Genomic DNA, 20,943 nt, shown 5'->3' with positions numbered 1-20,943 from the left:
GCAAAAGAATCAGTTACTGAATGGCAAGAAGTGGAGAGATGAATCAAATTGAGCAAACTTTACAGGGTTAGACACCTCAATCCAGGCACAATTGCCTATGCTATTTCATTCAGTAACTGGGGGAAAATCGTGGGCTGGGGAGATGATTCACTGGGTAAGGCACTTGTTACTCAGCTTGAAAACCTGAGTCTTCTGGTTAAACTTTTATCAACTGGACCCACCGTTGCCACCTGGGAAGAAGAAACCTGGATTGAGGAATTGCTTCCATCAGATTGACTTGTGTGCATGTCTGTGGGACATTTTCTTGATTAACGATTGATGCATGAGATCCCAGTCCGCTATGGGTGGTGCTACCCCTGGACAGGTGGTCTTGAGTTGTACACAAAGCAAACAAAACATGTCAGTAAGCAGCATCCCCCATGGCCTCTGTTTCAGCTCCAGCCTCCAGGTTCCTCCGCTGGTTTCCCCGGATGACGGACTGTGTAGTGAAAATATAAGCTAAATAAACCCTTTCCTTCCTCAAGTTGCTTTTGGTCATGCGGTTTACCACAGCAACAGAAAACTAACTAGAACACCCAAGGACCTTCATAGTAGTACAAAACCAACTGCTACAAACTGTCCTCCAACCCTACAGACACACCATAAACTTTAAAAAAATGAAACCCCATAAGTCTCCATTTTTATAGAAGAAAGCTTCAATGTAGCACGGCTTGACATATGATTTTTTTTTCTGTTTCTTGCTAATGTGAAAGCCATATGCATTTGCTAGAAGTTGTACTGTGAGTTCTGAAATTTGCTATCATCCCAGGCTAGTGACAGGTGATAATATCCTGTATCTCAGAGCTGAGCAATGACATGTCACCACTCCCAGGCAGCCACATAATAACACCAACTAGGGAACACCCAATGCTGTATAGTGTGGTGTCGGTAAGTTGGGATGTTAGCTGTGTTCAATGCATTTTGCACTCAGGATAATTTCACTTCATGATCACTGCAACCTTTCTAAGATAAGAATACTTATGTGAGGAGGCTGGAGAGATGGCTCAGAGGTTAAGAGCACTGGCTGCTTTTCCAGTCCTGAGTTCAATTCCCAGCAACCACATGGTGGCTCACAACCATCTATAATGAAACCTGGTGCCCTCTTATGGCCTGCAGGTATACATGCAGAAAGAGCACTATATACATAATAAGAACTTTTTTTAAATAGTATTTATGTGGGAAAACTACCCCAAAGCATCCACATAAACTTTTTGGCATGAAAACAGAAGAGGCAAGGTCAGGGCTCGAACACAGCCACTTAACTTCAAAGCCGTCTTCTTACACTGTATACCACAAGTTGCTGAACTATAGCCAACCCTCTGTAGAAGAATGCTATGCAGGAGCCAACAAGCAGGCTTTACCTGTGGTCTCCTGGGGTGCTGTTTTGGTTTTAGGCAGTATTAGTGTTTGAGAGCTGTGGACCTACCTCAATTTTGAATCTCTGTGCCTGTATAAAAAGGAAGGTTTGTGGAGAGCTGTGGCTGGGAGAAGTGTTGTGGGTTTGCCCTTTCTCCTCGGTTTGAGCTGCTGCGCCCAGAATGGAAGCCAAACAGAAGGGATCAAGTTCAAAGCTGCACATGCCTGTGCTTCTGCAGAGTGTTCTCCGAGGACCAAGTGTACCACCCATTCTCAAGCTTCTTCCCCAGTTAGCCTCAGACCCAGAACAAGAGATGCAAAATCACTACCCGCCCATGTGATTCTGTATCGTGAAGGCCGTTATCCAACACACACACTGTTCAAGGAAGTAGAAAGGCACTCCTTAGCCCAAGAAAGAATTTAACTTCATTAGCCACGAATGAAACCCCTTCCTCTATGAATACTTCAGCTACGGAAAGTCCCAAACTCTGCTATGTCCCAGATAGGATGCTGCCTTCGACATGTATTGACATAATCCTGTGTCATTAACAGATGTTTTCTGTGGCCCCTGAAGAACAGAGAGAGACATTTGGTGACTCTTCTCCATGGTGAACCAGAGTAGATGGTAAATGGAATAAACTTATGTCAAGCATGTCATGCTTGGAGAGTTTGGGGAATCATTTTAAAATGTATCCCTACTTGAGAATGAATCGGAAATCAGAGTGTCTGGCTGATATAGTGGATTTATCCCAGCACTCCCGGGGTTGAGGCTGATGTACCCTTCATGTTCTCTTTTACATTTTTAATTGTTTAAAGATTTTATTTTATGTGTATGAGCTCTTTGCTTCCAAGTATATCTGTGCATCTCATGCATGCCTGATGCTCACAGAGGCCAGAAGGATCCCCTGGAACTGGAGTTACAGATGGTTGTGAGCTACCATGTGGGTGCTGTGAATTGAACCTGGGTCTTCTGGAAGAACAGCATATGCTCTTAACCGCTGAACCATCTCTCAAGACTAATTTCCTCTTAATTTTTTAATAACTCACTGAGTCCAACTAGTGCTGTTCATACACACATACACACATGGGTGTGTGGTCATCCTGGAGACGTAGATGACCTATTAATGACCACACGCTGAAAAAAAATTGACTCTCCCAACAGACATCACCTCCCAGCAGCTCCTCAGATAGGGGTGGGCCTTGGTGAACTTCTCCCCCACTGGTGCTGGAATGCTGATTGGCTGGATCTCCTGCAGGGAACCTACAGCTGTTGTCAAGTCCAGAAGACATCCACAGCACTCTTTCCCATGTTCCAGCCCTGACTTCTTTTCTGCTCCTTTTGGCAATGTCCCTGAGCCTTGGCGGCCTTGGTGCAGATGTCCCGTTTGGAGGGCAGCACTCAGCAATCTCTTATTTGCAGCTCTCTGACCATTTACGAATCTCTGCACTAACGGCCGCCCACTACCAGAAGAATGTTGTCTGACCAAGGCCAGCAGCAGCACTCCTCTATCAGTATAAACATTAATATATAGAAGACAGCTCCACAACATAAACATTTACCAAAGCATTAGTAGTAGGTTTCCCCCTAGAACCTAGGACATCCCTAGCTATAGACTTTTGGCTAGGTTTACAGTATCAGGCAGTGAATTCCCTCCTGTGGAGCAGGCCTCTCATCCAATCAGAAAGTGGTTGATTACTCCCATAAGGATCATGTAACTACTGGACCATGGGTTCAGTGCATCTCAGTGCATGGTCCATTGGTGAGTAAGATCACTGATGTTTCCTTCCTCCATGGTCTACACAACACCTGGCACTATGAAAGCTAGCCAACAAGGAGGGAGATTTCAAGCAGTTACAGGCTGGTTTCTCCATGTTTATCAAAGTGTATGGCGTCCTCAGCCACAAGTCTTGAGTTACACCTTGTCTCAAACAAGCAAAGAAGTCAGTGACCCAGGAGCTGAGTCATATGTAGCTCAATAGAGCACTTGCCTGGTGTGAACAAGATCCAAGTTCAATCCCCAGCCCTTCTAACGGTGGGGTAGGGTGGGGTGAGACTGACTTAAAGAAGACCTACCCTGCCCATGATTGGCCAAGTGAGGAGAAAGACACAGAAAATGAGGAAAGGTCTGTGGTAGTCAAGGAGAGGTGACTAGAATTTGGGTTCCCAGCTGACCTCCAGGAACCACAAATCAAGTTTGAGAAAAACAAAGGATTTCTTTGTTGTTGTTTCCTTTTTTTTTCTTTGAGACAGGGTTTCTCTGTGTAGCTTTGGAGGCTGTCCTGGAACTAGCTCCTGTAGACCAGGCTGGTCTTGAACTCTCAGAGATCCACCTGCCTCTGCCTCCTGAGTGCTGAGACTAAAGGCATGCACCACCACTGCCAAGCTTAAAACATGAAGGTTTTTTAAGGTCAACCTTTTGTATTTAGTTTTTATTTTTTAACATTTATTTTTATCTTATGTGCCTGGGTGTTTTGCCTGTATCTTTGTCCATGCACCATGTGCATATAAAGACCAAAGAGACCAGAAGAAGGTGTCAGATCCCCTGGGTCTGGAGTTACCGACAGTGATGTGATGCCATGTGGATTCTGGGACTCAAACCTGGGTCCTCTGCAAGAGCAGTCAGTTCTCTAAACCGCTGAGCCATCTCTCCTCCACCTCTATCACTACCCCCAATTTAAAATAAAAAAAAAATAAGATCAACCCTTTTAAATCTCGTGATAGCAACCAAAAGTACAGGATCTGCATATTTCAGACCAAGAGTTCAGTCATTGTCTGTTTGCTCTGGCAGGCCTGTTCAATGCTGTTGAAAAGACATGCCCAAACTCCATAGGCCTAGCCTGCAGCCACTAATGCAGATCCCCAAGGTGAGGAAAACTACTGAGTTAAATCCCAGGCTTGTTTTCATACCCCACTTCCAACGTGTCACCTCATAACCTTCCCCAGAACCACATGTCCCCATGTGTTGAGTCCCTTGTGGCTCTCCTCTAGGGATACTTTCTCAGGAGTTCCATACTTCAAATCCCCCACCTCACCCTTCACCCAGGACATAAAAAAGGATGACTCCCACAAGCCACATTTATTTGGGGATAATTCATCAAAAGAATTATTTTTGTTGGATTGTATCTTTCTGAGTCTCTTAGTAGCTCATTCACAGAAAACACTGTTCACATTAAAGATCTGAACCAAGGGACTGCTTGAGACCACAGGTGGGCCAGCCAGCCTCTTCACCCTACCAGCCAGCACACTGCTTCTGGGAGACACCCAGAGTCTCCCTTCCCTCATCAGTGCCTGTGTATATGGAGCAGGTCTGTCTTCCTGCCAGACTCCAAGCCCTCCATCTTCAGGCTTCTAATGGAGGCAGAGACCAGCCGAGGATGCAGAAGTCTAAAATAGCTGGCATGGTGGCTCAGGGGCCACCAAAAACAGAGTCTTTGCTGCTGCCGAGATGAAATGCCCTCTTTCTTCTCAGAAAGTTTCTGCTTTGGGAATCTCCCAAGCTGACTGTTTTTTTTTTTTTTTTGGTTTGTTTTTTAAACTGGATTACTTGGATCTGACTGAAGAGAGGGCCAGATTGGGTGCTCTGGAGGAAGAGGGCCAAACTGGGTGCTGGGATGGGAGAGAAGAAGAAACAAACACACGTGTAAGTGGTTAGGGAAGCTCAGAAGTGAAGTGTCTGACCAGCAAAGTCCTGGGTTCAATCCCCATCACAGAAAAAAGAGTAAGTCAAAAAACAGCAGTAGCAGCCACGCATTGAAATGTTCCTCATATGTTTGGCACAATACTAAATTCTATATGCATTGCCTCATTTGGTCCTCACCCTCAATGGGGCAAATGTTCCTTTTCTCTTTTTTTGAAACAGGGTCTCAAGTGACCCAGGCTGGCCTCAAACTTACTATATAGCAGAGAATGACCTTGAACTCTAAGATAAGAAAACAAGCTCATAGACGCTGTTGCCTGCCTCTAAGTATCATCTGCGAAGTTATGGAAGCAGGGTATGGATCCAGACATCTAATGCCCAAGTCTGAGACCTGAACCACCATGTGGAGATCCTGAGAAATGCGTTGTCGGTGGGAGACTGGGTACAGGAATCCTGCAGATATCAAGACCCATGGATGTTCAAGGCCCTAGAAGTGGCTTGACACTTGTATATAACCTACATATCATACATGCTCTTTGTACTTAAAATCGCCTCCCCACTTCCTTTGATACAATGTAAACACTATGTGATTAGGTGTTCTGATGTGATACCTACGGAATAATAAGAAAATGTCTGCACATGCTCATTGCAGACATTTCCCAAATATTTTCTACTTGTGGTTAGCTTAACCCATGGATTCTGGAAACAAAGACACAAGTCTACATTAAAGCAATTTAATCAAGTCAACAGCAATAAGATGACAGGCTCTTTATTGTCATTTTCTATCAAAGAACACCTCTGCTGCTAAGATTTCAAACAAGGGCCTGCAACCCAGAGTTGGCCACAAGGGTGTGTGTGTGTGTGTGTGTGTGTGTGTGTGTGTGTGTGTGTGTGTGTGTGTGTGTACATCATTATATGCATAGGGACCAGAAAAAGATACTGGATTATCCCTTGGAGCTGGATGTGCCTGTTACATGGCACTAGGATTGAACTGTGGTCCTCACAATTGCAGAGTTAGCACTCCTAACTGCTTAGCCACCTGCCAGCCTCCTACAGGTTTATTTATTTTGGCACACATATTGCTTCATCTATCTATCTATCTATCTATCTATCTATCTATCTATCTATCTATCTATTTATCTTGAGACAGGGTTTCTCTGTGTAGCCCTGGCTGGCCTGGAACTCACTCTGAGACCAGGCTGGCCTGGAACCCAGAGATCCACTTGCCTCTGCCTCCCAAATACTAGGACTAAAGGTAGATGCCACCATGCCTAGCATGTGGTTTTTTTTTAAGATTTTCTTTTTTTAAAAGTATGTATATATGGGGGAGGTCTGCATATGAGTATAGGTGCCCACAGAGGCCAGAGCTCTGTTGCTCCAACCTATCTCCATTTCAAGACATCCTACAGTGTTTGTAGGTGACTCTCCTACCATAGCCATGTCAGCAGGATGAGGCCTGGCCTGATGCTGGAGTGTCACATGGTAATAATGGAAAGAGGACGTAAAAGAAAATGAGTCTATTCACCCACAACTTCAGAAGGGCTAATGTTTTACTTGGTGGAATGGGGCCAGATCTCTGATCTCACACTGCCTAGGCAGAGCTTTCTCCACTCCTATCAGCTGGGAGTCATGTGTCTCTGTGCAGGGTGACAGGGCCAACAGCCCATCATTCCACACACTCTGGAGGCCTGCCTTCCTGAACCCAACACAACACAGCTCCGTCACAGGGCAGGGACCATTAATCAGTCTACAAAATAATGTGTTGCCACTGTCAGCCAATTCCTTTCTTCCTACCCCTACTCCTTGCACAGCCATTTCCAGGTGCCTTCTTCCCTGAGTTGCCGGCAGCCCGCATGTCAGTTAGGCCATGAGAAGGTAATAACCAAGTTCAGAATAAACAAAGCCAATGGCCAAAAGGACCCTATTTTACCTTTTTAAAAACTCTGAGTGAGCCGGGCGGTGGTGGCGCACGCCTTTAATCCCAGCACTCGGGAGGCAGAGGCAGGCGGATCTCTGTGAGTTCGAGGCCGGGCTGGACCGATAGCCTCCAAAACAATACAGAGAAACCCTGCCTCGTAAAAACAAAAAACAAAAACTCTGAGTGTATATGACGTGTGGGCATGTATGCACGTATGCGTGTGCAGTTGTGTGCACCTGCAGAAGCCTCATTTGAGGCAGGGTCTCTTTCTTGTTTGCTGTCACCTACACCGGACTGTTTCCACCGCTCATCTTACCATATGCACTGGGATTATAGATGGGTGTGCTAGGAGCTTTTTATGTGCACATTCAAACTCAGCTCCTCATGCCTGCGCAGCAAGCACTTTACCAAGCCATTTCCCTAGCCCCACAGCTTGTTTGGAGACAGGGTCCTTAAACTGGGTATGCAGCTGAGAATGACCCTGAACTTTGTTTGTTTGTTTGTTTGTTTGTTTGTTTTTGGAGACAGGGTTTCTCTGTGTAGCTCTGGAAGTCCTGGAACTCACTCTATAGACAAAGCTGGTCTCAAACTCAGAGATCCACCTGCCTCTGCCTCCAGACTGCTGGGATTAAAGGAGTGCGCCACCACCATCCAGCAACCCTGGATTGCTTTCTTTCTTTCTTTCTTTTTTTTTTTGGTTTTACGAGACAGGGTTTCTCTGTATTGTTTTGGAGGCTGTCGATGGATCTAGCCTGGCCTCGAACTCACAGAGATCCGCCTGCCTCTGCCTCCCGAGTGCTGGGATTAAAGGCGTGCGACACCACTGTCCAGCAACCCTGGATTTCTTAATCCCTTGTTCCTACCTCTTCAGTCCTGGGATTACAGGTATGTACTACTACAACCAACTTACATGGCACTGGGATTCAAGCCCAGGGAAACAATCGCTCTATACACCGAACAGCATCCCTAGCCCCTACTTCCACCTTTCATTCTCCTGCAAGCCTTGTCTGATTATCTAATGTGCTTTATTACATCTATCTGACCAGAGCTGGGCTAATGAGGGTAGGTCTCCCCACTACTTTCTCTGCTTGTACTCTTTATCACCGACTTTAATACTAAACAGAGTTTATTCTCTAGACTTCCTACTGCTTGGGAAAACAAAAACAAAAAATCTGTCCTCTGAAAACAAGCTCTTGGGGTGGCCTCACCACTCCTGGCTCCCAGAGCCTGGGCTATATCCTCCCCAACACCTGCTCCCTCTCCAGAAACCTGGCCCAGCTAACAGCCCAGAATAGTCCTCACCATGGTCATGTAGGTGGCCTCCGATTGTCCACTTGGTCCTTCCATCGACTCCCACGTAGTTATTGAGGAGTAGACATGTTTCTGGGGTGGGGGGAAAATACAAAGTTCTTAGGGGTCATGCAGGAAAGAGACCACCTACTCCTGTTCACAGGACATCGGGTACCAAAGCCACCGAGTTCAGAGGGTTACAGAGAGTCAGAGAATGGCTACACTGATCATTCCAGCGTCAGTCTTCCTGAATGAAGTCACAGGAAACAGCACCAGCCTCAAGAACCAAACTGCCTGCTTCAAAACCAAAGACCTTTGTGTCTCTAGGCATTGACTTGGAAGTGGGGGACCCTCATCCTGAAGAATAACCTGTAGGCTGTGGCCAGTTCTTTCTGATAAGTCACGGCAAGTTGGCACTAATTATCAGCTAACTGCTGTCATCTGGCAGAGGGTTGATGTGCCAAGGGCAGCCCTCCCTGAACCCCACAGCTCTGAGATCTGAGGACTGTGATCCACTGTTGTGTCACTCTTAGGAAAGTGGCACATCCTCAGGCTTCTAAGGATTGAACCAGCTTGAACAAAAATCCTCCTCTTGGGACAAAAGCAGCCCAAAACTCGGGAAGTCTATCATAGAGAAGTCTAAAAGCTAAAAGGGGGAAGGGAGGAGATACAGGAGGAAAGGAAGGACGAGAATATAGGAGCTCAGGGAAATTAATCTCTCAGCTCCTGTTCATAACTCTGCTTCTAAGCCCTATGGGGAGCACGGGGAGTCCTTCTTGGTCTCCTCTAAAGGTTCCTGAATGAGCCTCTTCGAAATCACCAACTCCTTAGCTCTTGAAGGGAGGAGAGCTTTCTGATTACAGATTCAGGACGCTTTCCTATACCTGACCCCAGGATCTGCTGCCCAGTGCTGATCTGGTCCAAGCTACCCTGTTCCAGCCCATTCCTCTGCAGCAGTGATAGAGGCTTCCTGCGTCACTACTGTGCACAGTCATGACCTGTGAGCTGAGAGCTGAGACTAATGAGTAAGATATGGTTCCCAAGTGATGGCCTCCACCCTCCACCCCCCAGTGTTTCCTACTGGGGTGTGCATCTCAGGTGGCAGGGGGTCCTCTCACCTCTGGATTAGTTTTCTCTTTGTTCTCCAGGCTCTTCAGGGAAGCTGTAGAACTCACTGAACTGTAAAGGCATGAAAAGCACATGGAATGAACACTGAACCTCACAAGGCACACTGATTCAAGTGTGCTTAGAAAGGATCCAATACTTACTGGGTGTTTTGCAACCAGTGGGACACCCATGTCACATAGGATCTTTACATCACTCTATGGAGAGACCCTTGGGCAGAACTAAATGCACACAGAACAGCTCTTCTGGCTGGGGACAGTTTAGGCTGAAACATGGCTTCACATTCTCTGTTTCCATTCTAACCACTTCTGTCCCAGAGTGGGAGGGAGGTAAAGCATAACTGGGCACAGTGGCATCTTGAAGTCCCAGCTACTCCTGAAGCATGGAGCCAGGAGTTCAAAACCAGCATGTAGAGACTCATTTTAAGTTTATCATCATCATCAATGTGTGTGTGTGTGTGTGTGTGTGTGTGTGTGTGTGCCACTCAAGTTACAACATATGAGTAGAGGTCAGGGAACAACTTTTAATAATCTGCTCTCTCTCTCTCTCTCTCTCTCTCTCTCTCTCTCTCTCTCTCTCTCTCTCTCTCTCTCTCTCTCTCTGTTTCTGCTCCCTCTGCCTGTGCCAGGCGAGCTGACTGGCTAGCTTCCAGGTGATTCTCCTGTCTCCACATCTCTTCCCACCATAGGAGAGCTGAGATCACAAAGCCATAGTATGTGACTTTTCATATGAGTTCTGGGAACTGACCTCAAGGCATCTCACTGGCCCAAGAGACCTCATTTTAACAGGAAGGGAGGGAAGGGGAGGGCAGTTCAGGGGAGGGTAAAATGTGAACAGAGGAGAAAATGTAACTTAAACGACTAATAGAGTGAGTCCATCACATCTGACTTCACTGTCTTGTCTTCAGTACTGAGAACAATGAGCAGCACACGTCTAGCAAGACCACATTTTCCCCAGGTCAGTGGCCTCCCCAGTGACAGCCCCCGCCCCCCCAGGCTGTTTGCTCTGACCCCTCCCTGATCAAGCCCTGTGACTTTGATCTCTGGGCCAGTTGCCTCATGCGTTTGTCATTAAATGTACCTTTTTTATTTTCCTGTTTTGATCTAAGGCAGATATATATATATATATGGTATAAGCATAAAAATAAATCATGTTTGTTTCAAATGGAAATGTTTTTAGCATGTAAACATTCTCTGTTCTTGCTGTTGAATGAATCAAATACTACAGAGTTAGACCATTGGAAGCTGAGGTTTCCAAGTGGTCCCCTTATCCAACAGGAGTCTTATCTTCAATGTTGGACAAGGCCTCAGCACTATCCTTGAGAACTCCTGTCAACAACGGGCTAAGTAAACTCCCAGACAAAGGGAGTTTGTGTACAGGCTCCTGACACCAACACGGTATTTCTTCCTTCCTATAAGATCACACTGCACATTCCCCTTACCACCTTCTTGGCTACCATCCTATGCTGTCACCTGCTGCAGGCTTGTATGTAATGGTATATCAGTGGAATGCCCTTTCATCCAACCATTGCCTTCCCGAGAAATGCCCTACTCACAATGACTGCAGATTCTTATTGGCAGCCAAGTTGCAGTGACTGTATTTATGTGGGAATCTTGGGATGGTGGTATTTCTTTAGAATGACTTTCCTTGACACGGAGACCCAGAGTATGGACATAAATTGGGAGTGGAACTTACACTGTCTGGCTCTTAGTCTTGCACTCAAATGCATGCCTGGTGCAATGACCCCTTAGAGGTGCCAAGTTCAACACCGAATCAGAGAGTTCTTGGAATAATGGTGCACCTGATCAGGCACAGTGGCTTTCTTTACAGTCTACATATCCCTGGGAAAAGTCACTCAGACATCAGCGTTGTGAGGCCAGAGGTGGTGTGACTTGGTGGTAGAAAGTGTGTCTAGAATGTGGAAGATCTGGGGTTCAATCCTCAGCACAGTCAAAGAGAAAAAAGTCAACATTCCTTGGTCTTTATGGGTCTTTCTCGTTGCTGTGACTTCATCTGGGGTGTTAGCTTAAACTGCGAATATGTTTCACTAATACTCTATAAACAGAGGAGCACAGAGCTGCTGATAGTGAAATACTAACATCTGTATCCTGGCATTCAGGCGTTTCTAAGAGTCTGGGAAAGTCAGTCATGAAATGCAGCCCTTGAAGACATTTCAATCCAGGCATAGTGGTACACACCTGTAATGCCAGCAAATGAGGGGCTGAGACAGGAGGACCATGAGTTCAAAGCCAGCCTGGGCTACATAGGGACTTCCTGTTTCACTCTCCTCCCCAGTTCATAACTTCTCTTAAGCAGTCCTCGGGTACTATTACAGCTCTTGCATGAGGTCTGTATCTGAATTGTGTTCCACTCAAACCCCCGTTTGTGAGGGAGCTGATAGTCTTTATATAACAGCAAGGAGAATGAGCATGGTGTAGTAATGTGCTAGCCTTTCTGCAGTGTGGTGAGCGAAGGGGGCAGAACCAATGTAACGTCACAGGGCACGGTGCTCTCTTCCACCCTGGATTAGACAAGATCAGGCCCAAATTAGGGTGGTACAGCTACTCTTCCACTTTCATTTAGAAGCCGACTACATGCTTGGCCTCGCAGCCGAAGGGGCGGGGATGGTCATGTACCTCTTATTCCACTGGGTTTTCTTCACAACGAGTATCAAAACTGGGAGCAGCAAGAAGGTGGCGCAGACAATTCCCACAATTATCACCAGCTGATTCCCATCCAGGATCACCGGCCGATCGGTCTGGGGTCGAGGAGTTGTTGCAATCGACACTTGGGAAAGGGAGAAAGTTTTGAGAGAGTTGCAATATTCTAGAAGAGCAGAGAGCCCCAGTAACCCTATGCTAAATAGCAGTAACCAGGTTAGGAAGCAGAGAAAGAAGGCCAGGCTGCATCCCATACCGGGACACAGGAACACCATCCCCATTAGACTAAGAGCCAATCCAACCCCATTGCTTAGCCCTAAAGTGAGAGTTAAACTTGGCGGGAGAAGTGGCTGCCTTCACCTATACTAGACCACCCTTTTACATCAGTAATTCTGTATTAAAACTTGGTTTACCAGATGACTAGATAGAACAGTCATTTGCAAGACCACTGACATTTTTATGGGCAAATGATAGTCTCTATGCTATAACATCCAGATGCACAGTCACAATGCTATATAGGGCATCCAGGGTGTTTCCCACTGGTGTAACACCCTTCACTCAGCTCATCTATTCACTCTAAAGACATATATCAGCATTTCTTTAGTACTGGAGAGCTCTAGACGTCTACAAAGACAACTGATGGCCAGTTCCTGCCTCTAAGGAGGAACATGACAACAGATGTCTGCCTGTGGGGGGGATAGGGAGGCACAGATAAAGGGGGTGCTCGGTTCTGTGAAGAGCATGGGAAGAGACCTTTGGTGGTAGGGGTTAAATTTTAATGTGAGTTTTTAAAGAAGTGTTCAGTTGGTTGGGCTGTTGATAAAGCAGAGGAAGGCCAAGAAGATGTCTTCAGGGTCTGGTAGACCGACGGGGTGTTTTGAGGAAATGGAAACAGCTTGATAGGTGCAGTTCAAAGGCTGAAGCTGAGGATGTGGTAGGCTGGAGAAATAATGGCGTCCACATCAGGAAGGAGTGTCATCGCCTCGGCAAAGTGGTGGGCTTTTTTTGCTACAGGAGAAGTCAGTGAGAGGCGTATCTATACGTGGTGGGATGGAACGCTCTAACTTGTGATTCAGAAAGAAGGCCCTGGCTAAGAATGAGAGCACAGAATGGTTAGAGGCTGAAGGTCTAAAACAGAGAAGAAGACAGTCAGAACTAAGGCCAGTGAAGGCCTGGAAGGAAGGTAGCCTCAAAGCCAGCCATAGAAATGGTGCAACTTATTCATCTGTTACATTAGGAAAGGGAAGAATCAAGGGCACTCCCTGGCATCCAGTTCCATAACTGTTTCCATGGTGGTAGTATTTCCCCAATGTCAGGAAGATAGGACGAGGGAGAGCCGTGCATATTTGAAGGCTCTGTAGAAATTTGGTGTGGAGTTGAAATACATGCATGCATATAATAACTCCTGCCCACCCCCCACACAACCAGCCCTCATCTCCATATGTCCTCATGCTTGGATTAGATCAACTGCAAAACTGTTATCTGTGTTGAATTATATGAAGACCTTTTTTTCTTGCAACAATTACTTATATTAGGTATTACCGATAATCTAGAAGTGATTTTGAGTATACTGGAGTGTCTGCAATAAACAAGTATTGTTTAATATGGCATTTTTATAGAGGGAGCTTAAGCACCCACAGATTTTGATGTTTTCAATGGAGGAGAAAGTTCCGGAACCAAATTTCCTCAGATATCAGGGGACACACATGGCTGTTTATAAACATTTGTGCCAATCTAATTGTGCCCACTATAGAATGGAGGTTGAACACAGCGTCTGGCATCACTGCCCTGAGAAGGCTGGGGATGGGTGACCTGCGTGCCACTGGTCACAAAAGGTAGAGTGGACCTGGCAGAATGAGCCTGAAGGAAAACAGAGCTGTAGGGTGAGACCTGAAGCGACAGCAGCGGGAGAAGGAAGTGAGCTGAACATGAGTGGAAGAGAACCTACAAGCTCAAAGCGTCCCGGGAGCACAGGGCAGGCAGGAGCTCATCTGCCTCAGCACCGGGCAGGTGTAGACATGCCTGTGGGTGGGTGGCCTCAGAAGGAGGTGAGCCCCTGCTCCCACCTTGATGTGCTTTTCCGTGGGATGGAAGGGAAAGCTTGTAAGCATGGAGCACACACAGGGATGCAGAAACTCCTTGAAGATGTCTCTGGACTGAGACACTGAGGCACTTCCCTTTCTAGTGGTCTCTCCCCACGCTTAGCCAACCACCAGCAGCTTCTTTAGGCCCCAGTGAGAGGCAAAGCCCACAGGCCACATCCTGACTACTAACCGAGTTATGATTTAACCTTAGCCTGCCCCAGACAGCACAATTAAGGCTCTGTTCTCCTCGGTGCACAGTTTGCCAGAACATAAAACCTTTTGTCAGAAACCCCTCTGTTTCTTATTCCGGAACCTTCCGATTTTCTCTCTGTTGCTTGCTGTCTTTCACAGTTTAGGATTAGTTTCCCATCACAAGAATGTACGACTCCCTCAAAGTCAAGCAAACATGACTCGGATCTCTATTCCACTCCACCTCTGAGCTCTGGCCACAAATGGGGTTTGGCAGAGATTTGGTGCTCGCCATGTTAGCGCCCCCTTTCCATGCCTAACACCAGACAGAACGAGGGCAAGGCGAGCCCAGGCACCTGGTGAGCCGAGCTGAAGGAATCGCTCTCAGGGTTGTGCAAGTCCAAGGTCAGTCCCTGAGAACCATGCCTCCTTCCACTGGGCATGCCTGTAGCCTCCCTGGCTCACTCCAGACACGGCCCTGCTGTCATGCATAGCCCCTCAACCCTCTCCACCCAAACATTAGATACTTTGAGAGTCTTCCTGGAGCACTCGCAGCACAGTGGTTTTCCTAGACTCCAGCTTCCCCAAGTAGATGTGGCAGGTGTAGTTTCCTTGGTCAGACACTTTCACTGTTTGAAGCATGATAGAGCCATCATTGTGGGAGATGTCGCCGATCAGGTTTACACGGTTTTGGAAGCGGCCCTGGTTCTGGAAGTAGCCACTAGGCATGTTTAAGTTATGGCGCCAGACAACCTCCTCCTACAAGGAAAGGTCAAAAGCATGAGGCTTGGAGGACTGCAGGGTGTGTTCTGGGGAGACCTCAGAGCTGACAAGGCCCTGCCACGTGAGAGCAGGGAGGGTGTTAGATAACACAAAGTCATGTTCACATGCAAGTGTATAAACACATGTGTACTAGTGAGGATGGCACCAAACCACAAACAACTGTCCCATCAGAAGAAGTGGTTTAACAGAGGTTGGTGGCTCTGGCCTATGATCCTAGCCGCTCAGGAGGCTGAGGCCAGAGGATAGAAGGTACAAGTGAGCAATTTGGCCAGACTCTGTCTCTGAATAAGGAGTGAAGGAGAGAAAGTTATAATTCTGCAGCAGAGTGCTTGCCTAGTATACGTGAAATCCTGAGTTTAATCTCCAGCACCAGAGCTAAAGACAAGAGAAAGCTGGAGACAGAGAAACACACACACACACACACACAAAGAGAGAGAGAGAGAGACATATACAGAGACAGATGAAGACAGAGAGACAGAGACACAGAAACATACATACACACAAAGAGAGACAGAGAGACACATATACAGAGACAGATGAAGACAGAGAGACAAAGAGACACAGAAACATACATACACACAAAGAGAGACAGAGAGACACATATACAGAGACAGATGAAGACAGAGAGACAGAGACAGAGAGACACAGAAACACACACACATATATACAATGAAAATATAAACTAAAATTATTTCACTCTTTGCTCTTTTCCAGAAAAATAAAGGAAGAAAGAGAGGAAGGAAGGGAGGGAGGGAAGGAGATACGGAGACAGAGAGAGAAGTGAGAGAGAGAGAGAGAGACAGACAGACAGACAGACAGACAGACAGACAGAGGAGGGGGGTACACTATTGTCTCTGGCACTTCAGTTGGATTTCCAACGGTCAGATAAAGTGTCTAAAATTGACTGTTGTCCTTAGAACCACTTCTTTCCTCCCATCCTGTTTCAACAAATGGCAATGTCCTCTTCCCGATGTTCAGGCTAAAGACCTTAGAACCATCCTCCCCTTTCTTAAGCAGCTTGTATCAAGCTCACCAGAAGTCACTCTGCCTTCAAAACACATCCCAGACCACCCTTCTCAGCTCCCTGCTGCTGTCGCACCAGACCTGAGCTACACCTCATCTCTACCAGGAGCTGCTCTCCTGCACGGGCTTCTCACCTGTCTCCCTGCTCACCCTTCCCCACAGTCTAACCTCGGTGAATGAGTTTTTAAAAACCTAAGAGGGGAGAAAAAACCTCCACCACCACCACCAACAACAAAAACCAAAAACCTAAGACCCAGCATGTCCTTCCTCTGCTCTACACCTCTCCCAGCCCCTCTTTTCTCCTCTAGGCCCTATATGCTCTGCCCTGATCTCTTTTCCTTGTCTCACACCTATTTCCAGTTCCTTCACTAGATTTAGTTACACAGACACCCAGCTACCTCCTGAATGCTGGCCTCAGGCCTACTGCTCGTGCTACTCCTGTAACTGCAGCCCTCTGGCTGGAGCCCTCTGGTCGTCTCCCCTCATTTTCTTCAGACCACTACCTTGATGAGGTTGCCTGACATCTACATAGAATAACAACCACAGAACTCTGCTTAAGGTTCTTCATGCCTCTTAACGTTTTGTTGCTTTAGATATTCAGTTTGTCATTGTCTCACTGCGAATCCCACCCCCCCCCTTACTATTACCATCGCATCAGGACAGGGTCTTTGTTTAGGTTTTGTTTTGTTTTGAAACAGGGTTTCTCTGTGATTCCCTGGCTGTCCTGGAACTCACTCTGTAGACCAGGCTGGCTTTGAATTCACAGAGATCCGCCTGCCTCTGCTGGAATTAAAGGCGTGCACCACCACCACCAGGGCAAGACAAGGTCTTTAAATGAATGAATGTTGAAATGTTTTACAAAGGTATGTGGATGTTTGGTGACGGTGGTCATGGTAGAGGTAAGGATTGAAATCATGACCTTATGCACACAAGGCAAGTGTTCTTTCTACCAATGAGCTACGTTTCTAGCCCTAGATCTTTTTTCCAAAAAGAAGAAAAGCCTTTGAGTGAAGGTAATGAGTTATAGGCAGAAACACAAATGGAGACACTTGGTCCCAACTCTTCTTTCTGTTGTGAATCATTTGATGGATGGCAAAGACATGCATGGCAATGGGGGCTGGAGAGATGGATTCAGTGTTGAGGGCTGGGCTGATCCAGCGCTTTCCCTGAGGCCTTGATGTGTGGAGAAGGAACATAGCTCCTTCTCTAAAACCAAGAACATGCTTGACAGAGCCTGGAATAGCCTAGGGCCAGGGCACTGGGGGAGCTGTGGCTTCAGATCCTGAGAACCCAACTCTTCCCACTCTAAGGGGCTGTAGTTACCAGCCCCGAGGCTGATGTATGCTCAGTCTGTAAAGTCCTTGAGACACCCTGTGTCCCCTTGTGCAACATTGCCTGATTAGCTTCCTGCTGACTCTGCCCCATTGTATGATGGTTTCTGATGGCTCTGTCCCATTTCTCCCCTAAAAATACTGTATAAGGTGCTGTGCCTCCTAATAAACTTGCTTGTCTGAGCCATAAGCTTGTGCGAGACGTCCTAATGCCAAACTTCATCTCAAGGCCACCTCCCCTTAGGAGCTTGCCAATAAAGAACTATCTGCTGGTCCAGGCAGCTCAGTTGTTTATACAGTACTTGTTCTTACAGAAGACCCAAGTTCAGCTCCTGGCACCCACACAATGGCTCACAACCATCAGTACTCCAGTTCTAGAGAATCAGACACCACCTCCCCCATCCATGGACATCAGGCATGCACATGGTACATATGCATATTTGAAAGAAAAAACACTCACAGAAAATAAAGCAAATAAATCAACAAAAACTTAAATACATGACAAGTTCTTAGGAGGGAACTTGGGGCTACATATCATCTCCCACCCTCTACCATGATGCCACCCTTTCCAATGTTCTCAGATAGCATCCAAGAATCAGGTAAGTGTGAGTGCCTTTGTTGGAGAGATGTCCTAGAATGCATTCTAATTTAAAAAACTGAAATCATTTATAAAACTTTGAACTTTAACTTCTGTCAATAAGTCAACTAAGATGCCACTCATAAAGTGTTTTTATTCCATTTGTTTACTGAGGGGCAGTTGCATGGTGTAAATGTAAAAACTCAGAGGATAGTCTATAGAACTCTGTTCTCTCCTTCTGTCATACAGGACCCAGGGGCTGAACTCAGGTCATCAAGCTTGGTAGCAAGCGAGGGCCATCTCACTAGTCCTCCGTACACAATTTGACTCCTAAATACATCACCATGTCATTGTTGAGATCTGTTAGACCAATGAACTAACTTGCTACTTATTGGTTTACAGTTCCTATGAATTATCCTTTCACTTTGGCTCCTAACAGTCTACCAATCCCAATCCCTGGAAAGTCTATAAAGCTGGAAAACAAACAAACACTCTCCATCACACAAAGTGAGTAACGGAGCACCAGGCAAAGTTTACAGAAATAGCACACAGCAGGGTAAGAATGTATTCTTATGCCTAGCCCATTGCTTTCTGGGTTAGGCCACACACACACACACACACACACACACACACACACACACACACACACACACACACACACACACAGGGATTGTGCAATGAAGTGACCACATCCATCGCATACAAAGTGCTTTCCATGTCCCATTGCACACCACGGTCTGAGAAACCTGAACATTTGGGCAATCACCTCTTCTCCCCTCCTCCTTCCCCTTTCCCTCCCACACTTCCTTCTCCTCCTCTCCTCACCTTCCTCATCTTTCTCCCCTCCCTCCTCCTTCCCTCCCTCCTCCTTTAATGCTCCTCCCTTCTCTTCCATCTTCTCCTCCCTCACTCCTTCTCATCAATAAAATCATATTTCCCACAAAGAAGCCAAACTTGTCCAGACAAGTACCTAAAGCAAGAGGCCAGGTCTGACAGACTCCCAGTCCTGGGCCTCTGCAATGTCGCCCTCCACAGGCCTACCACAGGGTACCTGACTCCTGATTCTCCTCTCCCTGCCCTCCCCTGCCTCCAGCCCTAGATGTCTCTACAGGGAGCGTTACCCCTTACCTTGGCATGCTTTTCGGAAGAAAACATCCAGTCCACCTTGGTCACATGCTTCTCTTCTGTGCTCTGGAAGAAACATCCCATCTCAGCTGAACTGCCTACATGGACTGTGAGCTCTGGGAATGAAGAGATAAACTGAGTCAGACATATAACCAGAGTTTCCAGACAATAAAGGCTGGGGGCTGGGAAGATGACTCAGTAGATAAGAATGCTTACTCAGCAAGCCAAAGAACCTGAGTTCAAATCCCTAACACCCATGTAAAAAGCCAAGCACATTGCCTTGGAATACCAGCATTTGGGATCACAGACAGGTGAACCTGAGAGCTCTCTGGTCAGCCATCCTAGCCAAAATGGAGCTTCCAGCTTAGTGTGAGGCCCTGCCTCAAGACAAAATGGTAGAGAGAGATGAGGGAGGGCAAATACAACTGCACCCTGTGTATATGAAGAGTACACACACACACACACACACACACACACACCACACACATAAATAATAAATAAAGTCCAGCTAAATATCCTCGGCAGCAAAATGTCACTGTCACACCAAACATGTGGGCAAAAATACTCAAGAGCCTCTTCTCTCAAAATGGCATGGCATCCTGGCCATGAGAATACGCTTACTCCCCACTGACCCAAGTCTGAAGTTCCTGTTGTTTTTATACTATAGCAAACTCTTTCTGCTTGCTTTTAACTCCTTTATCTTGCTCCTTTTCCAAATTTCTCTCATATTTGAAGTCCAGATGAAGTACAGAAAGTCTCAAGACTCTTGTTTTCTGTTCATGAACACAAAGACCCACATGGGCACAGCATAAACAGTGGAAGTCAGAAAACTCATTGTCATATTTAACAGCATAAACAGTGGAAGTCAGAAAACTCATTGTCATATTTAACTTGCTGGTTCTTCTAACTGAGGAGGAAGACGAATCATGGGTGACTTTCTTCAAATTCTTTTACTCATTTTACAAGTTATTTTAGGACTTGCTTGGCTTCAACACAGGTCATGGGACTTCTTGCAAACTTGGCCAAGGAAGTAGCTTTCCCTTTGACTGTTTCCTTTCTCTGTTTCAATCCTGCCCTCTCCAGAACCCAACCTCCCCATCTGACACACACACACCCCATCAGCTCTGGGTTCTCCACCTTGGAAGAGCTTCCTTCTGCTGGCTTGGGCAGGCAGCTGACCCCGCCATATTCTCTCTGAGTAAGTCATTCTAAGAGAGCCCTGACAAGAAAGCAAGTCGAAAAATACTGCTAATTTTTTCACACCATGAAGTCAGTTAAGAAAACAAAGGTGGGAAGACGGGGTTCCTTCAGAAGAATGCTAAGCAAGGGTCCCGAGTGAACAGACGCAGTGCATAAGCAGACCATTCATCCAAGCTGCCTCCCTGGGAGAACATGAACTTCCTGCCCAGTAAGAGCTACACAATAGGAAGAAAGCAAACTTAAGCTCAATGGACAGACTTCTTCTGCAGGCAGTAAAAATCCACTGCATCAGTAGGGAAGGAAACACCCCATCTCATCAGCCCGTTAAGAACCGAACTCTAGCTTTTAAGTGAATAATAACAACTGAACATCCTGAGTCCCTTTAACGCACTGAGCATGTGCCAGACACCTTACAGGCAGCGTAGCGATTAGTCATTGTAACCCCATCCAGTGCCTCATCTATGTTAAGGACAGACTTGACCATAGAACTATATTTTCAGGTGAAATCATTATAATGTTTTTAGGTTCTTACTGTATTTCTCTCCATTTTACACAAATAGAAAGAATAGCAAAAGGAGTTCAAACCCACAGGGGCAGTAAAGAGA

The 20,943-nt window shown here is 46.4% G+C and overlaps 1 protein-coding gene across 6 annotated transcripts in view; it reads right to left on the bottom strand.

The window, feature by feature from the left end:
• Positions 1-4,457: 4,457 nt before the first annotated feature.
• The window catches only part of Jaml (junction adhesion molecule like), a 29,264-nt gene continuing 12,778 nt past the window's right edge, over positions 4,458-20,943 (bottom strand). For all 6 annotated transcript variants that reach the window (XM_021226756.2, XM_040730130.1, XM_040730131.1 and 3 more), the window contains 6 exons: positions 19,142-19,254; positions 14,827-15,058; positions 12,003-12,153; positions 9,360-9,420; positions 8,254-8,334; positions 4,458-5,002 (listed from right to left, as the gene is read on the bottom strand). In XM_021226756.2, the coding sequence (XP_021082415.1) occupies positions 4,937-5,002; positions 8,254-8,334; positions 9,360-9,420; positions 12,003-12,153; positions 14,827-15,058; positions 19,142-19,254 (704 nt within the window). In that variant the 3' untranslated portion in view covers positions 4,458-4,936. The remainder of the gene's footprint in view (positions 5,003-8,253; positions 8,335-9,359; positions 9,421-12,002; positions 12,154-14,826; positions 15,059-19,141; positions 19,255-20,943) is intronic.

Source organism: Mesocricetus auratus, unplaced genomic scaffold (genome assembly GCF_017639785.1).
Source record: "Mesocricetus auratus isolate SY011 unplaced genomic scaffold, BCM_Maur_2.0 Super-Scaffold_100022, whole genome shotgun sequence".
Taxonomy (NCBI): domain Eukaryota; kingdom Metazoa; phylum Chordata; class Mammalia; order Rodentia; family Cricetidae; genus Mesocricetus; species Mesocricetus auratus.
This window is presented reverse-complemented; position numbering and strand designations above follow the sequence as displayed.